This window comes from Daphnia pulicaria, chromosome 11 (genome assembly GCF_021234035.1).
Source record: "Daphnia pulicaria isolate SC F1-1A chromosome 11, SC_F0-13Bv2, whole genome shotgun sequence".
NCBI classification, from domain to species: domain Eukaryota; kingdom Metazoa; phylum Arthropoda; class Branchiopoda; order Diplostraca; family Daphniidae; genus Daphnia; species Daphnia pulicaria.
Genome location: NC_060923.1, coordinates 2418444 through 2440099, shown reverse-complemented (window position 1 = coordinate 2440099; position 21656 = coordinate 2418444). Strand labels below are relative to the sequence as shown.

At 40.9% G+C, this 21656-nt stretch overlaps 8 protein-coding genes and 4 long non-coding RNA genes across 14 annotated transcripts; 4 read left to right on the top strand and 8 right to left on the bottom strand.

The window, feature by feature from the left end:
• Positions 1–490: 490 nt before the first annotated feature.
• On the top strand, positions 491–2598 carry LOC124315714. Its single transcript, XR_006911588.1, has 5 exons — positions 491–513; positions 650–834; positions 913–1030; positions 1113–1369; positions 2194–2598. It is a non-coding gene; the product is annotated as an uncharacterized LOC124315714 (long non-coding RNA).
• Positions 2599–3002: 404 nt separating this feature from the next.
• LOC124315694 lies at positions 3003–4355 on the bottom strand. Its single transcript, XR_006911551.1, has 4 exons — positions 4144–4355; positions 3938–4036; positions 3643–3827; positions 3003–3572 (listed from the first exon to the last, which is right to left on the bottom strand). It is a non-coding gene; the product is annotated as an uncharacterized LOC124315694 (long non-coding RNA).
• Positions 4356–4598: 243 nt separating this feature from the next.
• On the bottom strand, positions 4599–6070 carry LOC124315742. The gene is made up of 3 exons (XR_006911628.1): positions 5443–6070; positions 5213–5385; positions 4599–5119 (listed from the first exon to the last, which is right to left on the bottom strand). It is a non-coding gene; the product is annotated as an uncharacterized LOC124315742 (long non-coding RNA).
• Positions 6071–6284: 214 nt separating this feature from the next.
• On the top strand, positions 6285–6991 carry LOC124315640 (28S ribosomal protein S18a, mitochondrial-like). Its single transcript, XM_046781441.1, has 3 exons — positions 6285–6440; positions 6502–6656; positions 6712–6991. Exons 1-3 carry the CDS (start codon positions 6338–6340, stop codon positions 6940–6942), a joined length of 489 nt encoding a protein of 162 aa, XP_046637397.1. The 5' UTR covers positions 6285–6337; the 3' UTR covers positions 6943–6991.
• Positions 6992–7014: 23 nt separating this feature from the next.
• LOC124316028 (tetratricopeptide repeat protein 8-like) lies at positions 7015–8860 on the bottom strand. The gene is made up of 6 exons (XM_046781765.1): positions 8205–8860; positions 8030–8134; positions 7768–7961; positions 7545–7694; positions 7166–7481; positions 7015–7110 (listed from the first exon to the last, which is right to left on the bottom strand). The coding sequence occupies exons 1-6, from the start codon at positions 8757–8759 to the stop codon at positions 7015–7017; spliced, it is 1416 nt and encodes a 471-aa protein (XP_046637721.1). The 5' UTR covers positions 8760–8860.
• Positions 8861–8957: 97 nt separating this feature from the next.
• Positions 8958–10527, bottom strand: LOC124315521 (proteasome subunit alpha type-1-like). Its single transcript, XM_046781256.1, has 5 exons — positions 10384–10527; positions 9688–10098; positions 9413–9622; positions 9208–9351; positions 8958–9140 (listed from the first exon to the last, which is right to left on the bottom strand). The coding sequence occupies exons 1-5, from the start codon at positions 10384–10386 to the stop codon at positions 9051–9053; spliced, it is 858 nt and encodes a 285-aa protein (XP_046637212.1). The 5' UTR covers positions 10387–10527; the 3' UTR covers positions 8958–9050.
• Positions 10528–11002: 475 nt separating this feature from the next.
• Positions 11003–13370, top strand: LOC124315369. Its single transcript, XM_046781010.1, has 8 exons — positions 11003–11761; positions 11848–11894; positions 11967–12105; positions 12181–12213; positions 12294–12589; positions 12656–12753; positions 12821–12916; positions 12987–13370. Exons 1-8 carry the CDS (start codon positions 11554–11556, stop codon positions 13249–13251), a joined length of 1182 nt encoding a protein of 393 aa, XP_046636966.1. The 5' UTR covers positions 11003–11553; the 3' UTR covers positions 13252–13370.
• A 14-nt stretch (positions 13371–13384) lies between these two features.
• LOC124315394 (protein Star-like) lies at positions 13385–19149 on the bottom strand. 2 transcript variants are annotated; one of them, XM_046781048.1, is made up of 7 exons: positions 18978–19149; positions 14687–14765; positions 14479–14626; positions 14231–14406; positions 13965–14159; positions 13645–13899; positions 13385–13577 (listed from the first exon to the last, which is right to left on the bottom strand). In XM_046781048.1, exons 3-7 carry the CDS (start codon positions 14552–14554, stop codon positions 13410–13412), a joined length of 870 nt encoding a protein of 289 aa, XP_046637004.1. In that variant the 5' UTR covers positions 14555–14626; positions 14687–14765; positions 18978–19149; the 3' UTR covers positions 13385–13409. The 2 variants fall into 2 exon arrangements, with proteins under 2 accessions (XP_046637004.1, XP_046637003.1); XM_046781047.1 differs by lacking the exon at positions 18978–19149 and having other exon boundaries at positions 14687–14899.
• On the bottom strand, positions 15233–16915 carry LOC124315463 (glycoprotein-N-acetylgalactosamine 3-beta-galactosyltransferase 1-like). The gene is made up of 3 exons (XM_046781149.1): positions 16174–16915; positions 15822–16115; positions 15233–15738 (listed from the first exon to the last, which is right to left on the bottom strand). Exons 1-3 carry the CDS (start codon positions 16383–16385, stop codon positions 15249–15251), a joined length of 996 nt encoding a protein of 331 aa, XP_046637105.1. The 5' UTR covers positions 16386–16915; the 3' UTR covers positions 15233–15248.
• LOC124316027 (alpha-(1,3)-fucosyltransferase C-like) lies at positions 16918–18509 on the top strand. Its single transcript, XM_046781764.1, has 2 exons — positions 16918–17202; positions 17286–18509. The coding sequence occupies exons 1-2, from the start codon at positions 17056–17058 to the stop codon at positions 18507–18509; spliced, it is 1371 nt and encodes a 456-aa protein (XP_046637720.1). The 5' UTR covers positions 16918–17055.
• A 15-nt stretch (positions 19150–19164) lies between the features above and the next one.
• Positions 19165–19874, bottom strand: LOC124315800. 2 transcript variants are annotated; one of them, XR_006911694.1, is made up of 3 exons: positions 19667–19874; positions 19415–19511; positions 19165–19203 (listed from the first exon to the last, which is right to left on the bottom strand). It is a non-coding gene; the product is annotated as an uncharacterized LOC124315800 (long non-coding RNA). The 2 variants fall into 2 exon arrangements; XR_006911695.1 differs by having other exon boundaries at positions 19165–19195.
• Positions 19875–19926: 52 nt separating this feature from the next.
• LOC124315419 lies at positions 19927–21550 on the bottom strand. Its single transcript, XM_046781089.1, has 4 exons — positions 21019–21550; positions 20702–20918; positions 20321–20552; positions 19927–20236 (listed from the first exon to the last, which is right to left on the bottom strand). The coding sequence occupies exons 1-4, from the start codon at positions 21445–21447 to the stop codon at positions 20044–20046; spliced, it is 1071 nt and encodes a 356-aa protein (XP_046637045.1). The 5' UTR covers positions 21448–21550; the 3' UTR covers positions 19927–20043.
• Between the last annotated feature and the right edge of the window lie 106 nt (positions 21551–21656).

Genomic DNA, 21656 nt, shown 5'->3' with positions numbered 1-21656 from the left:
TACATTCCCATAGATGGTGTACATCCGCCATCTATGGGCATCTCTATCCCGCATCTAGCGGTCAGTAAGAAAGGGTTTCTGAGAGTAGAATTTGATGATCGCTAGATGCCACTGTCTACAGTTGATTTTGTCATACAGCCTGCATCATGAAACGTGGCTAAACAAATTATTGCTATTGTATACTTATTTTTCTGTGATTCAGAATACTGAATTGTCCCATACCCGGGCACTACCACTACACATACAATACAGATCTCTTCCTACACAGTCGGACTAGCTTAGCTCTAGTAAAAACGTACACAATGATGGTACTTCCATCCCCCTCCCTTGGGGCTTCTTCCACACAACACAACATTTACACTGCTCATACCATCGTCCAAAAATCAACAGACAAATATCTCGTCGGTGCAAGAGGGTCATCTAAAGCTGAAGACCAGATGTCTGCTAAAAAATGTAGCAGACGCACCTAATCCTACCAAACCAAACCAAAGAATACTGAATTGAACTTCGTTTGTGTAGGTTTATCTTGACCTAGTTTCCTTATTTTTGAATATTACATCCATCCATCTCTTCAAATTCTAGAAAGTCAGTCCGTCATTCCAACAAGTTGACTTAGTGCTCACTGCTCAGTCACTTTCCATTCATTTAGATCCTTATGCTGTCAAAAGCCTGAAACTCATATTTGAAGCCTACATACAGTGGAATTAGACAAACGTTCTTGGGCATGGATGATGGATCTTTTCTGAATCTTGCAAGTGTAACCTGTGTCAGCATGTTTGTCGAGTGTACAACTGTTTCTACAGCCGCTCAGAAGGCAACCCAGCTGAGAGATAGGTAGAGTTTTGTTATTCATATATAAAATTGTAAATAATATACTGTAGATAATTTTCCTTATCCCATTGCTAATTACAGTTCCAGTTTCAGTGAATGTACAATTGTACATGAAGAGTGTGAAGTGTATTTAGTACATTTCCAGATCTGCTTGATGAAAGTCAAATGTCTTACTGAATTCGTCACCCAAATGATAAAGGTAAACATCATTATCACTTTTTACCATGCTACTATGAGTTAATTTTGTTTAAGCTTCCTTTTAACCCAACTCATTTTTACAGAACTATTTGTGACGTCCCATGAGATCGCGAGTCGGCCGCCAGTTTCAATCTACAACGCAGTTTCTTTATGGAATCGTGAGTCCTGAGCCAACGCTAGCTTTTGTCCATGACAGAAGAGGAACTTCTACCAACGTTCGGGTCCTTATCTTCACCACGTACGCTGCTTCTTGTGCTTCATTGGCGAATTAAATCACTTCAGTGTTCGCTTCCGCCCGCTGTGACACACCTGTCATCATTCACCACGGGATTATGCCGAGGTACCCAACAATTGACTTATTTTCGTAAGTTATCTACCAATAGTCTAGTTGCGTTAAACTCTGTCTGTGTAGTAGTTTGCAAAATCAGGCCCTTCTTACGCGCCAACGAAGTTTAACATTGAAGTTTCTTTTTTCCAACGCTAGATGGCTTTTTAAACATTTGCAGCTGTCAAAACAGTCAGTTTCAGAAACTTTGCACATGTCTTTTAACATTTATCGGCAGTTATTCTTTTGAAATATTTAGTGATAACTGACGATTATTATTCCAGCAACAAAGCTCACTTGTTAAATTTTCGATATTTTGCTTTTTTTTTCTACTTCCGGTTTGCTCATTTCAGTCTGTAGTTCAGTAAATATTCATTTGAGGAGAAAAAGAACCACATATTCGTGATCCTCGTAAAATTTATGGTAAAGTTCATGTTATATTTTTTACGTATTCGTACTTCCGGTTTCAAAAATTTTCCTGAACTATAGTTCAGGAAAATTCTCGATTTTGGCCAAATTTTGGATTTCGTTTAAATCACACCCAATCGACCCCAAATTTCATGGAGATCACGAATATGTGGTTTAATTTGATGACAGCTTAATGGTTGAGGCGCTGTGGTTACTTCCGGTATACTTCCGTAATTTTTTTTTAGACTAGCAAGTGAGCTTTGTTATGTCTACAGTTCTCAATATTGTTAGGTAGATTTTAAGAAATTTAAAGTGCGCCTTTGAAGTTTTGAGCAAAAAAAAAACAGATCAATGATCCCATATGTATTATGTGACTATTATGTAACTTTTATTGGCATGTCACTTAATAAGAATTGTTTGTCTTGATTCAGGTAATGCAGAGGAGACGTCGAAAAGATGGATTTTCTCATCTTTAACAGTCGTCAACGGTCTCCGTCGGACGTTGCCCCCTGCTTCTGGTGCAAACGAAACTCGGTGGAATCGCGACCGACACCGAGACTCGTCACCAACGTGGATCATCGTATTGTTGGTATTATTGCGTTTGTGTTAGTTAACCCGTTGGCTGCCACACCTTTGTTCTCCACTGCACGGGCCGCGCTGTTCGGTCTCGTGGTTTAAAAGCTGCGTGGTCGGGGAGTCGCCAAGCCCAAACTTTGCCGCAAGGCAAGCCTGTTAAAAGGCAATGCACCTTAGTCCCCCCCCCCCCCTTTGTCAGCACGGACTTGTCAGCAATGGCAAGTCCCACTTGGTCATGGATCCTTCAGACGTGGCACGTAGAGTAGTAGAGAGCAACCTACGGGTTGTATGGCATGGCAGCCAACGGGTTAACTTGAGTGTATGTGTATATATGTATGTGATTGTAAAATGTGGTGGAATTGTGGGTGGAGGTGGGACAATATAACACAATTTTTTTCATAAGTTTTTTGTTCATTGTCTTTTAGTTTATAACATGTTTTAGTTATGTTTAGGAATTTTCAACTTCAAAGTCTTTCATTTATACCAAGATCAGCCACTTCTTTAACAGATCCAACAGTTGCAAGTTTGTTCGTAACTTACCCTTGAATTCATCGTTAAACCGCTAGAACATGTCCGTATGTAGAGTGACTATGGCAGTAATCACCTCTGAGACATGGAACAACGTTGATAGGCTTGAAGTTACTACCAAAGTCTTGCAAACGAATTACCCGCATCAACATTTTTATTTACTCATTTAAGATCAACAATTAACTCCCTAGTGACCAATGATAATGAAGACAACCGACAAATAATAATAAACTCAAATAGTCGGCTCTGGCATTAAGTAAGCTCCATGTAGTAAGTTGGGGAAGCGTAGTTTGTGGTGTAATAGTCGGCTGCCTTAGTGATGTAACAATTCTTGGCAGAGTAATACTTCGGTGCTTCGGTGTAGTAGGTGGTAGTAGCATAATGTAATAATCGGTTGTCTTGGTGATGTAATATCTGGGAGATGGCGCAGGTTGTACTGTAGTAAACTGGAGCATCGGTTTAATATTACGATTCTACGTTGTACGAATTATCGGCTGACTTCGCGATGTAGTACTCGGCTGACTTCGTGGTGTAGTACTCGGCTGACTTCGTGGTGTAGTACTCGGCTGACTTCGTGGTGTAGTACTCGGCTGACTTCGTGGTGTAGTACTCGGCTGACTTCGTGGTGTAAGTTGGGGCAACGTAGGTTGTAGTGCAGTACTTGGGCGTTTCGGTGATTTAACAAGTTAGATCCTCGGTGTAGTAGCTGGGAACAGAATAGTACATGGGAGCATTAGTATAGTTAGATGAGGCATCGGTAGGTTTTAGTTTAATACCAACAGCCTTGGTGGTGTAGTGTTTAGGGGCCTCGGGAAGTAGATGTTCCGTATGTTGACTTCGTTGTGTAGTAAAGCGGCAGCGTTGCGGTTTGGTATCACTATACCCAGAAGACATCGGTACTCCCGTGGATTCCCCATCCATCAACGATACAACACCCAACAGCAGCACGACCCATAGTGAACTAGACAAAAAATAATTTGACATTAATTATTAGTTAGAACTAGTAAATTAACGAATAGAAAAATATGGAATGATTCACAACTCCATGTTAAAAACAAACAGAATATTTACCCATGTTTTAAGATGGAGCAGAGTATGTTGCAATACGATTATCTCTCGTGGTCGACATCAACGATGCAACACCCAACTGCAGCACGGCGTCATAGTTAACTATACAATAAACGATTGAAAAATTAATTTTCGAATACAACTAGTCATATCAACAACTAACATATGATAAAATTCATTCACGACTCGAATTAAAATTGATTATTTACCCATGATTGCGAACTGATAATGAGATGAAGAAGTCATCTGGTGCGCTGCAGTTGTTGCCGTGTCGTAGACGTTCACTCGTCTGATCTCTGTCGCCTTTTCTCTCTCCTTTTATACGACTTCTTCTCACCCTTACCTCTCAACTCAAGCCTTGCGGCAATTGTTCCTACTTTATAATTTTGCAACACGTGTCGTTCCTCGTTCTCACCCAACCTCTACACCACTCATGAAATGAAATGCATGAAAGTTTTACCTTTTTTACGTAATGATCTCCGTGACCTTCGGTTGAAAGACATACAAACTGGCCTTTCCTTCTGCAGGTTGACGTTGCTGGGGATGGGTTTACAAAATTACAAAAAACATTATCAAAATGAATACCAAATGGTTATGTAAAACTTTCTTTTCTTACCCAACCTCTACACCACAACATTGACAGTTTTACGTAATGATCTCCGTGACCTTCGAAAGTGAAGGAAATGCAAACTGGCCTCTTCGCTCTTCCTTCTGCAGGTTGACGTTGCCGGGGATGGGTCTACAAAAAACAATATCAAATTAATACCAAATGACTTAAAACGGAAACAAAGTCAACAATTGAACAGTGTTTCACTCTAACACATTTTCACGAAGCAGTGGATGACACAAATTTATCCTGTCAAAAGTTTTAGGATTTCAATGTATCAATTGTAAAATACAAGTTAAATTATCATCTTTAAAAGGACTGCGAGCCATCACGTTACTCTATAGATTCGACTCAAAAGCTTAATGTTATTCAAATTAGGTTGGGCCACCAACACTCACTATTTTCACAACCAGAGAATTGAATTTAAACTTGGGCCATTGAAGAAATACAGCATACCTGTGCCATCGTTATAATGATATGCAGCATTTTATCGTACAAAATTTTCCATCCATTTCCCACCTTTTAAACACTATCCTTCAATACCTATTCAGTTGGATGTTTGTAGATCAAACGATTAGCTGAGAAGAGAAATTTCATTAAAATCAATATAGAACATGTTAATTTTTTTTTAATGAAAACACACACACAATGAAAGGTTGCAATAGCCTTACCCAATAATCATGCGGCACATGTGTCAGCAGCAGTGTCAAAAGATTTTTAAGTCATCAAACATTTTGTGTACCTCCAGCAGTTCAGGTTGGGGCGTGGCAGACACTGAATGCCCAAGTTCACTTGTTCTTTACCACTGGATTATGTAAGCAGTGCCAATGAAGTAGAAAAAAACCTAGACCTGCAGTTTTATTTAAGGTGAACGATGGTGATTACCCCTAGATATACTCACAGAATTTAATTTTCTTGTGACACAAAATCCTTTCAACATGCAGAAATTGAAATCCAATCCAAACCATTTATGCCTGACGTCTTGTTCTGGACTTCTGGAGAGAGAATCCGGTTGTGTTTTCAACATTTCCTTGACTGCTCCACCACGTGTACACCCGTTTGCAGATATTAAGATTGGGCAATTGCTTACTACCATTAAATCATTTAAATGTCCAAACGATGAAACTTCAGCAGTTCAGCACATGACACTACGTTGAGTTGGAACTTGGAAGCCTCAATCCTAGGTCTACTCTATGACGACCGTCGGTCGACCGACGTGAATTTTTAATCCGTCTAAATAAACAAATAAAGAATTTTAAATCGGAAGACGCAGCCTACAGTCATGCTACAGTCGAAGCAAATGGTAGCGATGTTGCCAATTGATGAAGCTTGATGCCACCCCACCTAATAAAATGTGAAGAAGACCAGATCAGACTATAAGAGGCTACATTAGTGCATTTCAACTATTCAACCAGTATCACAATTCAGAGCAACACAGACACATGGATTCATATTACGTATTACCGATTTACCGTTGCTCTGAAATAAAAGAAAAAAATTACTTTATTTTTTTACTTCTATTTCAACGTGAGCGCGGCACCACAAATAAAAATTGTTAATTAAATTAGGAGAATAAATAATTGTGCTTTACCTTTGTCGAAAAACAAAGATGAAACAAAAAACGAGTTGTCGAGACAATCGAGACCATCGAGACATCCTTTTAAAATGTAAACATCAGATGTCCCTCTAGTGATCACTTCGATATTTCAAAGTACGCTGAACATCTCCATCTAGCGATAGAAATCAAAGCTAATGCTTTGTCATAACATGAGTTGAATAAGACTGAAAGAAAAAACATGGCTTTGCGAAACTTGTCCCAAATAGGCCGAAAGATTTTTGAAAGAAATGTTATGAAAACTAGTAATATTTTTGCAGTGAGTACTCGAAATATTAAACAGGGTAATATTCCTACATCATTTAGGTATTTGTAAAAATTCACATATTGATCGTTTACTTACAGTTACCCAAAATGAAACACCGGACGGAACTGTAGTGATTGCCGGGTCTTACCTCCCATCTTCCAGAGTTACCCAGCTAGTTACAGTCAAATTAGATAGTGAGGGACACTGCAATTCTTGTTACATGTGTAAACTCAATCTAGATGTGAAACACACAGTAAGTTTTTAAATGTTTATGTTATAATATATTCTCAGTTCTTGTTTTTATTTAGGATGTTCTGATTCTAAGTCAGTTTGTGAGAACTGATGGGTGTATGTTACCCCGCAGAGTAACGAATCTATGCAAAAGACAACAGAAGCGTATTGGGACCATGGTGACTATGGCACAGAAGGCTGGACTGATGTCAAACATCAACCCGTCTTGGAGCCATAAAGATCCCAGAAAAAGATTTCAACACAAGAAGTGGAATTCTTATTGGGATGAAACAACTATTAAATGCTAGCAGTATCAAAGTCAACAATGCAGTGTAATAAAAGAGCATTCATAAATTTGCTGGTCACACTCATGGTATAATTTATATTAAGCATTCCATCATTTCGTTATCTTGGTTTGATAGTTGCTTAAGATTAAGTTTGGCTTCAGTAAGATCTTCATTCAAAGATAAACATGCCTAGAAATGAATGAGTAATCAGGTGTTTGTATAAATAATTGAATTTTATCCTTACATTAAGTAGTGCTTTTCCTTCTTGTATTTTTCCTTCCAGTAAGGCCAAAACAGCCAAATTATTGCAAGCCTCACTATGATTTGGGGTAATGCGACGTGTCAGCTCCCAGCATTTCTCCGCCAGTTCCAAGTTTCCCATTGCAAGACCTACATGACCAGCGTTGTACCATACTTCAGCCAGTAAATCATCTTTTACAGCAAGATTCAGGGCGTTTTCAATACAAGGAACGATCATGTCATATTGTTGCGTTTTCAGACAGCATAGTGCAATATTACAAAAAACTTCAGCAGTGTGAATCCCCATTTGAAGTAGCCGCCTTAGAGGAAAGTTAACAATTAGCCACTGTCAATAATACTGTAAACATTTTAGTAAGCCTAACTTGTAGAAAACGAGGGCCCATTCTGGCTGGCTAGTATAAAAGAAATGTGCTGCAATGCAAGCCACTGCTTCAGTATTGCTGCAATCGTAATTCAGGACTTCCTTGTAGGTTGAAACGGAGTCTTCCGGTTGTCGAAGCTCTTCATATATCCTAATTGCTCAAAGGCACGCGTTATTAAGTTTTAGTTCCTTAAAAGTGGTAACATGTTTGACTGGACCCTCACCTGCCGATTCCTGATAGGATAACCGTATCTTTAGGAAACTTCTCTAATCCTTTTTTGTAAATCTCCAGGGCAGTAAGTGGTTGATCGACAATCAGGTATGATTTTGCCATTAATAGCACACCGTCTGAACTATTCATTTGGATGTACCAATCCGACGTAGTCTGAACTATTTGACGTACAAGCCCTAGACGTACCTTTAAAGATAATTTATAAAAACATTATCCGCCAAAACCTTTTAAACAGTTTGACTCCTGATGTATACCAAACATCTAGCTATTGCAAATTTCCAGTAATGATTTTTCTCGTCGCTGTTGCGCAGATGGAGAGTAGATGAGTGGTGTTGAGCTTGATTCGCCAATTCCAATGCCTAGCCGGATAACATTTACCATTTATGTAAATTTGGCACAATTAGACAAACAAAAAAATACTAAACTTACATTTTTGACATCCCCTTGAACATAGTAAAGGTATTCGAAAAGTGGTTTGGCTAGTTGGGATAAAGCTGCATATTGTGCCAGATTTAAACGCGCCACGTTGATGAATGATTCTGCTTCTGTTGACAACGAAGCTGTACCCAGCCGACTTAACAATCGACTCGTCTGAACTCGACTCTTTGCAGTTGTTTGGCTATTATTAATATCGTGTGATCCTCCCAACCCACTGTGATTTAGACGAACGACACCACTCAAAGGTCGAGATTGAGTCGGTGGTCTGTTCGTCCCTGTGGTCGGGTCCCGACGAGCTGTTTTTGTAACAGTAGACGTTCCAGGTGGCGCAGTTTTAGTCCAGTGATTTTCTATCGAGGTAGATTCGGCTAAACTTTCCAAAACATCCGTGTCGTCGTAGGCTACTCGTTGAGTCAAGGCTCTCACTTTCAATACCCAAGCCGCCTGATGTTGTCCGTCGTCTCGTAAAATATCCGAACATACTTTTGCACACTGAACAAAATTTCTTTTCCGGTAAAGACTCATGGCCGTATAAAATGGATCCATTTTGACTGCTTTACTCTCCAATCTAAACCTGATTTGTCAGAGTAAAAGGGACTTCCAAGCAGGTTATAGTTTGTGTTATTGTTTCTTATAACGGGTGTAACCATGGTAACGAAATCTACACACCTGTAACCGAATTGTAATAAAATGATTTTACCTGCAACTTATTTAACCAAGTAAAAACCAGTGAATGAAAACAGATTTACAACCAATGTGCCCGATAACTTCGGATCATGTTGTATTGGGCGCAATACCAAAAAATGACATTCCAAATCATTGTCTTTTTTTCTGAAATCAGTCTTTACCACTGTGCTGCTCAACGTCCATTTCAACTGCCATAACCGGATCTTGGTCGGGTGCTGGAGATTCGCCAATTGGAACCTCCTTTACAACACAATGCATTTGTTTAACTCACAGAATTACTTTCGCTTTAGTTTTAATATATTCGTACCTTCAATTCTTCTTCAACATCGGGGGGCAGCGGCCTTCCACCACGACGGTCCTCCTTGTCCAAACCAGCCAGAAAAGATTCGACGCCACCATCATCGTAAATGGTGAAATCCATGCCTTTGCCGACAACACCAATTGAGACGTTCTAAAAGTAAATAATTGCATTAGTTTACATTGTCATTTAAAGCCAACCAATTATAAATTACCTTTGAAGTAAGTTCGACTTCGTTGGGTAACGTGTCGCGAAGAGCTCGAAGTCCGTGGCGCACCAAGTCCTCGACAGAGCACTCCAAAAATTCATTCAAATGCTTTTCCAGGTACGTGCGTGCTGATTGTGATCGAGCACCAATAGCCATGGCTTTGCAATCAAAATACGTGGCTGACGGGCACGTCTGGTAGATATGAGGACCTTTGCTCTGTTTTAAAAATAAAAGATTTATTTAAACTGCTATACAAGCTTCAAATTAATCTGTGTACTTACATCGTAGCCAGCAACAAGAAGGCCAACTCCGTATGGACGACGATCGTAGCGTTGGGTACAGACCTGAAGTTTGTTGCCCAAATTACCAATGAGTCGGGAGACGGGCAGAGGTTCATCGTGGGAATAGCGATGGTTGAGGCACTCGGTTCTCATGTAGCGACTGAGGAAACGGGCATCAGCTGTCAAACCAGCAATTGTCATACCCATGTGTGTATCAATAGGAATGATCTTTTTCTGGTAAGCAGACAGCTCAGATGTTGCTCGTTTCAAAGCCACAATTGCAGCATGTGTCTTGCTCTTCAGACCAATGGTGGCTGATCCCTGTTTGACTGCCTCCATGGCATATTCAACTTGATGGATTCTGCCTTGTGGGCTCCACACTGTGACATCATTGTCGTACTGGTTTCGGAACTGTCAAATGAAAATAAGAGGCTAAATCTAATCCACAAATCGCTTACAGTCGTATCAAATTTAAAACTTTTGCACAATCCCCAACTATGAGTCTATTATTATATAGTGAGCATCTTTTGAGCATAGATGACTGACTTCTTTAAAACAATTTGAATTGAAAGGAGAAATGAAACACAGCCTTGGAAGAAAAGTAACGTTACTTTCATAACGCCGTTTAGTCGAGACATTCAAGTCAAACCTCGAAATTTATGAGTAGAATTCAAGTCGTTTATGTACAATATTTACCATGGTTTGATGAGTACGAATTAAACTTTTAATCTGTTAAGAAATCCGAGCCGGGAATCGAAAAACGAACGAATATGAATAATGCTGAGTCGCGGTGTCCCGTCAAAAATTATTTTCTGAGGATGGGAAAGGAATCAGGGCAACAACACAAACCGAAGCCTCTTCTGTTTTCACCATATTATTTTTAACGTTTTAAATTTCAAATTGAAACAAATTACTTGATTACTTCACATGTTTTGTGGAATGAATGTTAGAAAATTTTGAATTTGAAGTATTAAGATACCATAGTGAAAATTCAACAACATAATTTTCTGCACAATAGTCAATAACATCGTACACTACGCGGATGCTGTGAATGGATATGGATCATGGACGTGACATGGCTGTCCAATAAACTAAAGAAAAATAATGAATCAAATTTAAAATTCTGTAATAGGGAAGAGATGAATCATTCTAGATGGGTTTTCACATACCGGAAAAAGTGTTGAGCGACAAACTTTCAAGAGGCAGATAACAGTTTACAAAACATCATCGCATCCGCTTTCGACTTTAATATCCGCCCGAACTTTCCGAAACCGCAACAGTACCCAACTCATTCTCTTTACAGCTGCTAGACGTACAGCCATAAACTAAAAGGGAAAGTCCGTGAAGTTAGTAGACTATATACTTTCTCTGAAAATATCTACAAATAACCGACACTTTCTCCCGAGTCAATATTCGTATCAGCAACACACACAGCCTTCAGTATTGAGTGAAACCAGCATATTGCTGGCTCTCTAAAACGTTCCAAACAACCACTTTATTCGTTTTTTTTAAATTTAAATAGTATTTTATTTATCTGATTGAATTCTCTTGTTCGAACGTCACGAGAAACTCTGCATCGTGACTCTGGTGCGCAACAGCAGACCTTCCAGCGCCTTCCACAGTCAATTACGAAGCGATTGAAAGCCGAGATAGCCGGGCATCGTTTGACTTTTGTAAACGGGAAGTGACTGAGGCGAATAAGAAAAAAGAACGAAGCGAAGGAAGAAGAAAGACTGCAACTGCGACCAAAGTTTTTTTCCCAGTCGACATTCAGACACCGAACCTGAAACGTTGCTAGCAAAATCACTTCAACATTTAACGCCATTATTCTCCATTAAGAACCGGATTGCAGATCGGGAGCAGGACATGGCGAACGGCCAGAGCTTTCAACATCGCCGGGTGACATTCATCGCTTTCGTTTTGGTCTTGACGTACTTTTCTGAGATTGTCAAGGCTCAGCAGAACTGGTTTAGACCGACTGCGACAACGAGGAGGACAACAACAACAACAACAAGCAGCAAGATCAAACGATATCCAGAAGCCAGAAATTCAGCAACTGTCGTCTTTCCACAAGGTATAATTTTGTCCTTTTAGTCAACTTTTTGGTTCGATTGAGTCATTCCTAAAAAAAAAACCATTTCAACATTTCCGTCAATGCAGACGAACAGGATGCCGGATATTCATCACCTAGAAAAATGCACCAACAAGTATGTTGATCCGGTTTTTACTCTTCATAAATTTTTTTAAAAATAATGATTTGATTTGTTTTTGTAAAATAGATTCCTCTGAGTTTGTTGAATCAATTGAACGAAGCCGGCGATTGGTCTGAATTCCTGAAATTCGTCGACAATGTCACAGTTGTTGAAGGTGAAGCCCCTGGCGATACTCCATACGTCTACGGCGCTTGGGAAGTCGATGGTAAAAATCTAAAATAACTCGCTAGAAATAAGAATTTGACTAAAATAGAATTTTCTAACGCAATTATTTGCATAGGGCGTACAAAGGGCCAAGGTGGTGAAGAAAGAGGTAAATATTTGCTTCGCATTTCTTTCTGCAATTATAAACATTTAGATTAAATCATATTTTAAAAAAAATGAACTTTTCAGATGCTAGCGTTCCGGCCAAACCGGCGCATTGCATGCCGGAACTAACGACAGTTCCACTCATGCCCAACACGGATTCATCGGTTCTCTTTTATCCGACTTGCACGCGGATTGAACGATGCGGTGGATGTTGCAGCTCGGACCTCCTCGTTTGCGAGCCCATCCGAACTGAAATCGTCCACTTCCAGGTGCTCAAGACCCAATACGCTGGTGGCAGTCGGATGAAATTCGCCGGAAAAGAGTCGGTGCCAGTCGAGAAGCACACGGCTTGCAAATGCCAGTGCAAGGTCAAGGAATCGGTAACAAGATTTGAAGGAATTACATTTTAGAAATACGCCAATTAATTTACAAATGCTCTACTGCAGGATTGCACGATTAATCAAGCGTACGTGCCGAATGCGTGCCGTTGCGAATGTTCCAATATCGACGATCGTCGCAAATGCGAATCCGACAACCAAACCAGGTAATCTTATCACAGTATAACTTAATTGCTATTTCCATCTGACATTGAAATTGACCAATTACCAAAGGTATTGGGATTCGAGAAACTGCATGTGCAGATGCCGAGACGACGGCTACAATAAACAATGTTCCACCGGGTTCTACTTCAACGAAGAAATCTGCAAGTAATGAATTTGGAATCAATTAATTGTCTAAGTCTCAAAAAGGAAAATTAAAATGCCATTTCTTCGACAGGTGCCAACCATGGGGTATCAATCGGAGGGACGTTGATTTCGACGGTTTCGATAACGAAAACGACAGCCGCCAACCGGCCGTGATTCCTAAACAAAGTAACAACAATATCGTGATCGACCGTCGCCCAGCGCTAACGGCCCGACCGGTAAGGCCCGTCTACAAGGAAGAGGACACTTATGAAGAGGAGGACAAAAAGTCGAGACCAGTCGAGCGGTTTCAGTTTGCCAACAACTGGAACTTTCAGAACGCCAAGCCACGCCAATAGCGCAATAATTCAAGCAGTATTTAGTAAATGCCATGAAATAATTGAATTTCTTTCGTTCGAAACCTGTTGATGCAGGCTATTACAGTAATTGATGAATACATACGCCCATTTTTACGTTTTTGGACGATTTTCAATTGGCTCAAGTCGACAAGTATTATTTAATATTCAGCGTACTTCCTCAAGTCGTCCAGGAAATCCTGGACGTAGACTACTTCGTGGGAAAACCTCATTTCAATGAAACCAAATTTGACGAATTTGTTCTTCTCCATCAAACGAGTCATGGCGGCCTCGCCTTCAGGCACGTGATTATACTCAACGGTTACCGTCTACAAATGAAAAGGTTTGAGAAATTAAAATCCAGAATCTCATTGAATATGTTCGGGCTATACATACCTTGATGTCGACTTTGTGCCAAGGGATGGTGGCCAATATTTTGTACTCGGAACCTTCGACGTCCAAACTGAAATAGTCGACTCGAGTTCTGCCCACAGCGACTAGCATCGAGTACAGTGGGAAACACTGAACTTTGTAAATGTTTTCTGCTGTGCCTTTTGCAGATTCCGTCTTCTTCTTGTCAGACGTCTGTTGAGCTTCTTCTTGATCCTCGATGATCATTCCCAGAGTCCCGAACGTTCCGTTAAAGAATACCTACAAATAACAAGTAAAGACATCAAGATAATGATTTCCAAATTAAAGTAAACCAGCCAAATTACTTCCATGGGGTAAGGTTTGGTGCTGAGACAAACGGGTGAAGTGTAGGCTCGACGACGGCGGTTCACGAGTTGACTGTGCGATATTTGATCGGCCTCGATGAGCAGTCCGCTCCACTGGAAGGATCGCTCCATGTATAACGTGTTGGATAGGAATTCGCCATCGTAGGCACCGCATTCGACGAAAAATCCGTTAGTCTTTAAGAAGGAGAAATTACAAATCAAGACAAATTAAAAAAAACGAATAGTAAACGAAGGGGAAGATTCACTTGATTGCGCAAGATTCTTAAAATTCCCTGAGCTGGACCGTCAGAGGGATTGAGCGGTTGGGGATCGCCCAGTCGATACGGAAGAGATTTGGACGCTGGTTGGCGCAAATATTTCTGCTTGATTAGCCGAATGACACAGGGATGGTCCTGTTGCAGTTGATTCTTGTTGGCATACTCTGAAAATCCACCAATTCGTTGTAACAATAAAAAAACTTGCAGGTCAATATGAAGGTGAAACTTTAAATTACCTTCAGTACAATCGGCAGGCGAGAAATAGTTTCCATCCGATTTCTTTGCCCATTTTCTGCCATACGTTTCCTCCATCAAATTGTACTTTGGTGGCAGTTCATCATCACTGCCAGACTTTTGCTGCAGCGAAGGAGACTCGCGAGATAACTGTCCAAAATGAATTTAGGAATGAGCAATTAGAATGTATAGTATAATTATAAGCCTTACTTGTATTGACTCGTGCAGTTGAGGTGACACAATTTCTATTCGACAATCTCTTGCATGAAATGAGTCTACCACGACGAGGCTGAAGATGTAGAACATGAACAAGAGCGAAGCAAGTAGAAGCCGAGAAAGCGACAAACGAAAATGAAACAAGCGAATGGGTACAAGTCGCCTCATCATATGCTTTCACGTAAAGTATATTAGACTATCGTATTAGCTACAATATGTACGATGGTTGACGTTAGCTATACCACACACTGAAAACCGTTCTTGGTGGTTGAGGAGCAAAATTTTTTTTTTAAATGGAACTCACGAAAAATGCATGATGGCGGGGAATAGCCGAAGGTTAAAGCCTCAAAGTTCTATGGGGGGTTGCTTTTTTTAAAATAAGTTCATTATTCTCATTGGTTATCAGAAAAACGAAGCTCCGCCCGAATGAAAGTAATTTCACTTGTAACACGACATTCTTTCATCTACCCATCGGCGTGTTTATTCATTTGAAGCATCTTAGGTAAAACGATATTGGTGGTGCTAGTCAAGAATTAACCGGCATTATTACGTCTTATTACTTCATAACATTGGCGGGCATTTTCAAACGGTAGAGCAAATGTTCGTAAAAATAAAAGTCATGTTCACCAAGTCGAGGGAAGATGACGGCTCGATCTGAAATACATCGGCGAGTCTTAGAACCATCGGCATTCGCTTCATTATCATTTAAAATTAATTCTTTGGCAAGACTCTGGTTGAGAAATCGCTCGCAACCTCGATCGTCCTGCGTGCTCAAGGAGACGATTCCTAGTCGATCCAAGCAGCGGGAACTTGTCGGCAATGATTTAAGGGCTGTCGGGGAATGTCTCCAATTGTCGCAATCAGCTGGCGCTACGCCCGGATTCCGCCGCCGGAATTGGCGCACCAGTCGGCGGATGGACTCTCGACTCAAGACGTAAGCGTCGCCGATAATCTCCGAGTTATTTCTGTTGTTACCAGCCATGTAACAGGGTGTGGCAGGGTTGTGGGTTGAGAGCATCAATTTCAATTGGTCGACAACTACGTAACTGACAGAGTGGAATGAAAGGCCGTTCAAATACAAGTGAGAAGCGAATTTTGAAATCAATTTTCTAATTTTGGGTAAACTCACGTTGCAGCGTCAGCTTTGAGGAACCAATCCGAGTCATTCAAATAATGATCGTGCAATTGTTTTAAAACGTCCAATGTCGTCCTGGCAAATAAACGGGCTATTCCAGCACCAGCCTCACTTTGACCTTCTGTTGGATTTGCCGTTCCCAACGGTTGCGAGTTGGAGATGAAAATTAATTTGTCGCACCGTTTGCCCCACGTCTCCCGGATCGAATTCTCCTTGTCACGACTAGTGGACGAAATCCAACACAACAGGCGAACGTCTAATTTATTTGGCGGTCCCTCCAATAGAAAACTGACGAGAAAAATGAGTTCAGAAAATATCTAATTTTCTAGAAATTGCAAAATCTTACTCTGACGGACGGAAGGACGGCGATGGATGGACTCGGCCATTGGCGGAATTTAAATCGACAAATAAGCCGCAAATAACCAAAATGTCGAGGACAAAAAAGACATTGAGACAGGAACAGACGACGAATGAGATGAAACGATGGCGTCGTAACAATCCGATTGATCGATTCCAGCAGTCGAAGAATAAAGCTCCTCCGACATTGAACCTGGGCATCACCTTCACATGTAATTACTTTTCATCCGGACTGAAAGAGACCTGCACTAACAACAAGTGAAATCTGGAATTGAACAGATTGAACAGCAGGATAATAACAAGGGCGATAAGGTCGTTTCTCTCAACTTTGACGAGATAATAATTGCAGAGTGATTGAAAAAAGCCCTAGGCAAGACTGGAGGGCCATCAATTGAAACAGTGGCATTGATCTACACTAATGCATTAGATTTTATTCTGTAAGATTCAAGTGCTCAGGGGATTTAATGTGGGGGTTAATTCTCCCTTGAGCTGCGATATAAGAATCTGATTGATCGCCATCAACACAAATGTCTAATGACGCGGCAGATCGAATCCAGACTTCCCGAGGATATGCACAAGGCCACCAAAACCATCGCCCTTCATGTTATATCCTCAAGCCAGCGATCGTCGACTTGAATCTAATTGTTCTGCTAGTCAAGGTGGAACATTTTCTTAGCTTCGGATGAGAAAAAAGATTTGACTCCGCGGACGCAATAATCGTGATACAGTAGGTTCTGTTTCGGCTTATTCAGTTTTGGGTGCGACGTGAATATTTCCCTTGTGATTGTTTCAAAAGGCCTATATCAGGTGATTGACAAAGTTATTATGGGTTCGATCGGTTCAGAGTGGGCCTAAATTTAGTGGCGAAAACATGTTACGACAGACCCGACGGCTAGTCGTCCTCATCTGCTGGAGGAGAAGCTGGAGGAGAATGACGACAGCCCATTGGTTTCTCCTTGGTGCTTTAGCAACCATTTACTTTGTCACAGTTTGCGTCGTCACCTTCAATGTTTTAATGGTAAGCGGAAATAACAAATCACATTCATATCAAATCCAAACTATCAACTTGATTTCATTGATAACTGGCAACCCAAAAACCAGGAAAACGGAGCGATTCAAATGCCATCCATTTTGCACAGCGAAATTGGTAGCGAACAGACCCTGGCCAATTGGGTGAATCGCCCAAAAAACAATCGACATCAGCGAAATAACAAAGATCATCATTCGCTGATGTTCAAGAAGATTATATTTTGGAATTCCTATTTCAGCTCGAAGGATTTCGAACTCGGACTGGGGCGCACGGCGTTCAAAGACGCCGGATGTCGAATCACAAATTGTCTCTTGACGGACGACAGACGTCTGCTGGACGCCAGCGATGCCGTCATTTTCCACGCCAACGATTTCAATGAAAGAGATTTGCCGGATCCGCAACAGCGTCGCCCCAATCAGCGGTTCATTTTCTACAATTACGAGACGATGGTCACTGCCAGCGACATGCCCATGTTTACACAAACGAAACACTTTTTCAACTGGACCATGACCTATCGACGTGATTCAGACATTTACGACGTCCGCACTTATGGCGCAATTCAACGACGGACCAACGCCCTTCCCCCACCCACAAGCATGCCCGGAAGACTTGGCCCGGAAGTCCTTCCGCCTGATCCGGCTTCCATGATGATGCCCAGCAACAAGTCATTTAGTCGACATCATTTTCTGCTGGCCAAAAAGACGAAAATGGTCGCCTGGTTCGTCTCCCATTGCCGCACCGACAGTCTCAGAGAAAAATATTTCGAACTGGTGGGCCAACACGTCCCCATCGACACGTACGGCAGTTGCGGATCTCTCACGTGCGTGCCGTTGCGGAGTGAAAAGTGCGACAAGTTACTCGACAGCTACAAGTTCTACGTGGCGGCCGAGAATGCCATTTGTCCCGATTACGTCACAGAGAAATTCTATCGAGCCATGGCGGCCGACATTGTCCCCATCGTCTACGGAGGCGCCGATTACTCCGCGTACGCCCCACCCATGTCTTACATAGACGCGGGAGATTTCAAATCGCCAAAAGCCCTGGCCGATTATTTAAAACTGCTGGACGAGAACGACGGCCTCTACCTGAAATATTTCGACTGGAAAAAAGATTACGAGGTGGTAAGAAGGCCAGTCAGCGGCTGGTGCGAACTTTGCGAGAAACTCAACGATCCTCAACAGAAACCCAAAGTCTACGAAGATATAACTGACTGGTGGTATCATAAAGATATTGCCTGTCTCTCCGGATATGATTACCTTGACAATTTACTGCAACAAAATATGACAACGTTCTGAATCTAACGGAATGTTTGCGTCATCGTGTCATTCATTTGTTTGTTTTTTTAAATTACGCTGTATAAAATGTAAACAATATTTCCACTATCTACCATGACAAATAAAGGTTTCCGATAAAAAAGTGAACGGTGACAGCCTACGTGGAAGTGGGGACAGGTCTTTCTTGTTCATAAAATTTGTCTAGTTGCACTTTTTGCTTAGAGTGTTCAAAGTTCAAATATTTTTTTGTTTGATTGTTTACCCACAGACAAGGTTGTGAGGTACGAAATTGGGACTGATTTACAGGCGTTCTACAAATCAGTGATTAAAAAAACCCTGACTGAACAAACAAAAATGGCAAGGGGAAACATTCCCAGTTAACCGCCATGGATCAGATAATAATCGTAATCCGTACTTTTTAGGCCTGACGATTTATAATCAACGCCATCAAATAGTCAGAATGGAATAAATGAGACAAATTTTTCCTACCTTTAAGCCTGGGAATTAATACCAGGTTTCCATTCACAAGTAATCCATCCATCCATCCGCTGAAAAGTTGACCAGACCAGGTGGGATATAGGAAAAAGGAGGTTCTCGTAAATACCCACACTCACATGGGAGTGCACCATCAGAACATTTAAAGAAAGAGGAAGAAGAGATACGTAACTCGATGCTAGATCCACATCGGTAGTTTCTCCAACGGGATGCTGTTTATCTAAATCAAAAATACAAAATGGGTTACGAAAAACATCATTGACAGAAACAACAAGTAAGAAAAGTTTAAAGTAGACAGTGGGTAAACACTAATTGGTAATAATAACAGGAGATTTTAAGGTTTCCATGTTATACACTGCATTGACGCAAGTCATGCATCATGCATAAAAAATCTAGCAGGTCACAGGGATGAAAGAAACGAAAATAAATACCCAAGCGAAGACATTGAGATTTCTGCTGAAAGGTTAATACTAGCACAAGAAAATCTTGCATATCTTGTGGTTACGATGGCTGGCATAGGCCTCAAATCTGCACAAAGATAAAGGTTACATATAGTGCAAATAATAAACAACCATGCATCAACAGATAAATGCTATTAGTCATCAGGAACTAAAATATCACAAATTTGGAACAGGTTTCAAAGATCCCATAATCATTCCATGTGTTTTCCTAGTTTTATTTACCTGTTACATCACGTGAGTGTGTATCAACTATTAAGCGATTCTAGATTCTACAATGAGACACGACGACCACATTTATTTGTTACATGCTATTTTTCGTGCCACGTATGAAAACAAGAGCAGACGACACCAATTTTCTAATTTGAGTGCTAGATTACAGATTAGATATCGATAAGAAACCATTTTTAAAAATCGTAGAAAAATAAAAGAAATAAATAGAAATCGAAAGTGTACGCGTGATATGTATAAGTGTATAATAAGTCATTCTTCTGTTAAAATAATTGCTGTATTGTTTTTTGGTTCAATATAAAACAAACTGATAAAAGCAAACACAGATTAATAATATATATTAGAAAGTGAATCCCAGCATGCAGCCCCGACTATAGTGTTTTGCATAAGTGGTTCAAGAGGAGTCGAGTTCCTATTGAAATAGCCCTCATTCCCGTATGGATGAGATCGTGGCAATTTTCATAATAATGCACGTCTTGACGGTCGTACCGAGTCAAAGTGCAGGCGCGGATGTATTCCTCGGCGAGGGCGTTGATCGTGTCCCAAATCACAATCCTCGTATCTCTACATGAAACAATAAACATCTTGCATTAAAAATATATACAAATTTGGATTAATATAAGAAAATGTTCACGGTATATTATTTACTTTAAGGCCCGAGGGAGAATAGCAGTGTATTTCTTTATTTTGTCTTGATATACTGGAATCACGCTGTTCACATTGCGCTCAATCGTGTGGCTTGGTTTCAACCAGATAATCTCCTGGTGAGGATGAACAGCCAAACTTTTCTTCATGAGAGGTACCAACTCATTTTCCAACAACGTTTGGTACGTTTCAAAACTGAAATGATTACTGGGAAGCATGTGATGAACGGTTGCGCCTATTCATTTCAGGGTGAAATTCACGTTATAGCCTATTTTATAGAGGGCCGATTATATGTCAAACATATTTTTACACTATAGATGCACACTTGCACAGCGCGTATGCGATCAATAGTACCCAACACCAAGAATGCTGAATTCAACTCACCAAAGAAAATTAAATCGGGGACTTGCGATTGATCTTCTGTAGATGCCCATCGCCTGAAAAGAGATAGCATCTCCTCGTTGATTAGATTCCGCCAGAAAAAGGCGAGTTTCAAATTGGCCAAAAGAGGACTGGTAATATTCATGTCGTCGTGATAAAGTTGTTCAGCAGTTGGAGTGTTGAATCGGCTTACAGTCTCTCTATCGTAATCAGGAATCAACTGTTCATCAAAGAAACAGGAATCAAGGTTATTGCATGAAATGCATCGAAGTGCTCTTAACTTTAGTCTATACATAGGCCTATGTATCGAGCAAGCTAACCCTGACGAGGCTGACAAAGTGTTGCCGAGAAGTCGAGTCGCCTACGAAGGCGATGTATACGGGTTGTCTGCTGCCCTTCCGCACCCACAAAGAATCTAGGCAGCGGACGACATCTTCCTTTTCGTATCGCCGAACAACAAGTCGAGGCTGAAGGCACTGATGCTTAAATCTTTCTTCTTCGCCGCTTCTGCTGCTGGGTCCGGTTCCGTAGATGATGTCGTCGCTTCTTATCTTCAAATGACGTCGATTCAAATAGCTGTCTGTATAGAAGCATCCGTCAAGTTGAGCAGGTGAGATGAGACGGTTGTGATTGGCCTCCGAATGAATAGAATGATGAGTGTCACTGATGAGTGTCGTCACTTCTGATGGCATCACCAACACAGAAATAACGATTAATGTTGACTTGATAGCAGCTTCTTTCCTTTTCATTCTCTGAAACCCCCCCCAAAAAAGTGCGATAATTTATTGCAAAAGATATTGACTAATAGCTAGGATTTACCCGTAACTTGTTGTTGACCCTTCGCGACGTGCTTGACTCCAATCCACGCCGTGAATGGATTATACACTGATGATCTATCTAAGAAAAATGTCTACTGGCATCATATTTTCTTGCAATGTCGAATGGAGCCAGTGGCTAT

Excerpts from the sequence above, each read along its gene's own strand:
- LOC124315640 (XM_046781441.1), top strand. The coding sequence starts at position 6,338 with ATGGCTTTGCGAAACTTGTCCCAAATAGGCCGAAAGATTTTTGAAAGA. Across the intron at positions 6,441-6,501 it reads TACTCGAAATATTAAACAGG|TTACCCAAAATGAAACACCG; the intron begins GTAATATTCCTA and ends GTTTACTTACAG. Across the intron at positions 6,657-6,711 it reads ATCTAGATGTGAAACACACA|GATGTTCTGATTCTAAGTCA; the intron begins GTAAGTTTTTAA and ends GTTTTTATTTAG.
- LOC124316028 (XM_046781765.1), bottom strand. The coding sequence starts at position 8,759 with ATGGATCCATTTTATACGGCCATGAGTCTTTACCGGAAAAGAAATTTT. Across the intron at positions 8,135-8,204 it reads TTCAAGGGGATGTCAAAAAT|GCATTGGAATTGGCGAATCA; the intron begins GTAAGTTTAGTA and ends TTATCCGGCTAG. Across the intron at positions 7,482-7,544 it reads TGGGCCCTCGTTTTCTACAA|GCGGCTACTTCAAATGGGGA; the intron begins GTTAGGCTTACT and ends CTTTCCTCTAAG.
- LOC124315521 (XM_046781256.1), bottom strand. Across the intron at positions 9,352-9,412 it reads AAGTCGAACTTACTTCAAAG|AACGTCTCAATTGGTGTTGT; the intron begins GTAATTTATAAT and ends ATTTACTTTTAG. Across the intron at positions 9,141-9,207 it reads ATGTTGAAGAAGAATTGAAG|GAGGTTCCAATTGGCGAATC; the intron begins GTACGAATATAT and ends TGTGTTGTAAAG.
- LOC124315369 (XM_046781010.1), top strand. The coding sequence starts at position 11,554 with ATGGCGAACGGCCAGAGCTTTCAACATCGCCGGGTGACATTCATCGCT. Across the intron at positions 11,895-11,966 it reads CTAGAAAAATGCACCAACAA|ATTCCTCTGAGTTTGTTGAA; the intron begins GTATGTTGATCC and ends TTTGTAAAATAG. Across the intron at positions 12,917-12,986 it reads TTCAACGAAGAAATCTGCAA|GTGCCAACCATGGGGTATCA; the intron begins GTAATGAATTTG and ends TTTCTTCGACAG.
- LOC124315394 (XM_046781047.1), bottom strand. The coding sequence starts at position 14,863 with ATGATGAGGCGACTTGTACCCATTCGCTTGTTTCATTTTCGTTTGTCG. Across the intron at positions 14,160-14,230 it reads TAAGAATCTTGCGCAATCAA|ACTAACGGATTTTTCGTCGA; the intron begins GTGAATCTTCCC and ends TCCTTCTTAAAG. Across the intron at positions 13,578-13,644 it reads GGCACAAAGTCGACATCAAG|ACGGTAACCGTTGAGTATAA; the intron begins GTATGTATAGCC and ends TTTCATTTGTAG.
- LOC124315463 (XM_046781149.1), bottom strand. The coding sequence starts at position 16,385 with ATGCCCAGGTTCAATGTCGGAGGAGCTTTATTCTTCGACTGCTGGAAT. Across the intron at positions 16,116-16,173 it reads CCGTCCTTCCGTCCGTCAGA|TTTTCTATTGGAGGGACCGC; the intron begins GTAAGATTTTGC and ends TTTTCTCGTCAG. Across the intron at positions 15,739-15,821 it reads CTCAAAGCTGACGCTGCAAC|TTACGTAGTTGTCGACCAAT; the intron begins GTGAGTTTACCC and ends CCACTCTGTCAG.
- LOC124316027 (XM_046781764.1), top strand. The coding sequence starts at position 17,056 with ATGTTACGACAGACCCGACGGCTAGTCGTCCTCATCTGCTGGAGGAGA. Across the intron at positions 17,203-17,285 it reads TCACCTTCAATGTTTTAATG|GAAAACGGAGCGATTCAAAT; the intron begins GTAAGCGGAAAT and ends CCCAAAAACCAG.
- LOC124315419 (XM_046781089.1), bottom strand. The coding sequence starts at position 21,447 with ATGAAAAGGAAAGAAGCTGCTATCAAGTCAACATTAATCGTTATTTCT. Across the intron at positions 20,553-20,701 it reads CCCCGATTTAATTTTCTTTG|GCGCAACCGTTCATCACATG; the intron begins GTGAGTTGAATT and ends TGAAATGAATAG. Across the intron at positions 20,237-20,320 it reads ATTCTCCCTCGGGCCTTAAA|AGATACGAGGATTGTGATTT; the intron begins GTAAATAATATA and ends TGTTTCATGTAG.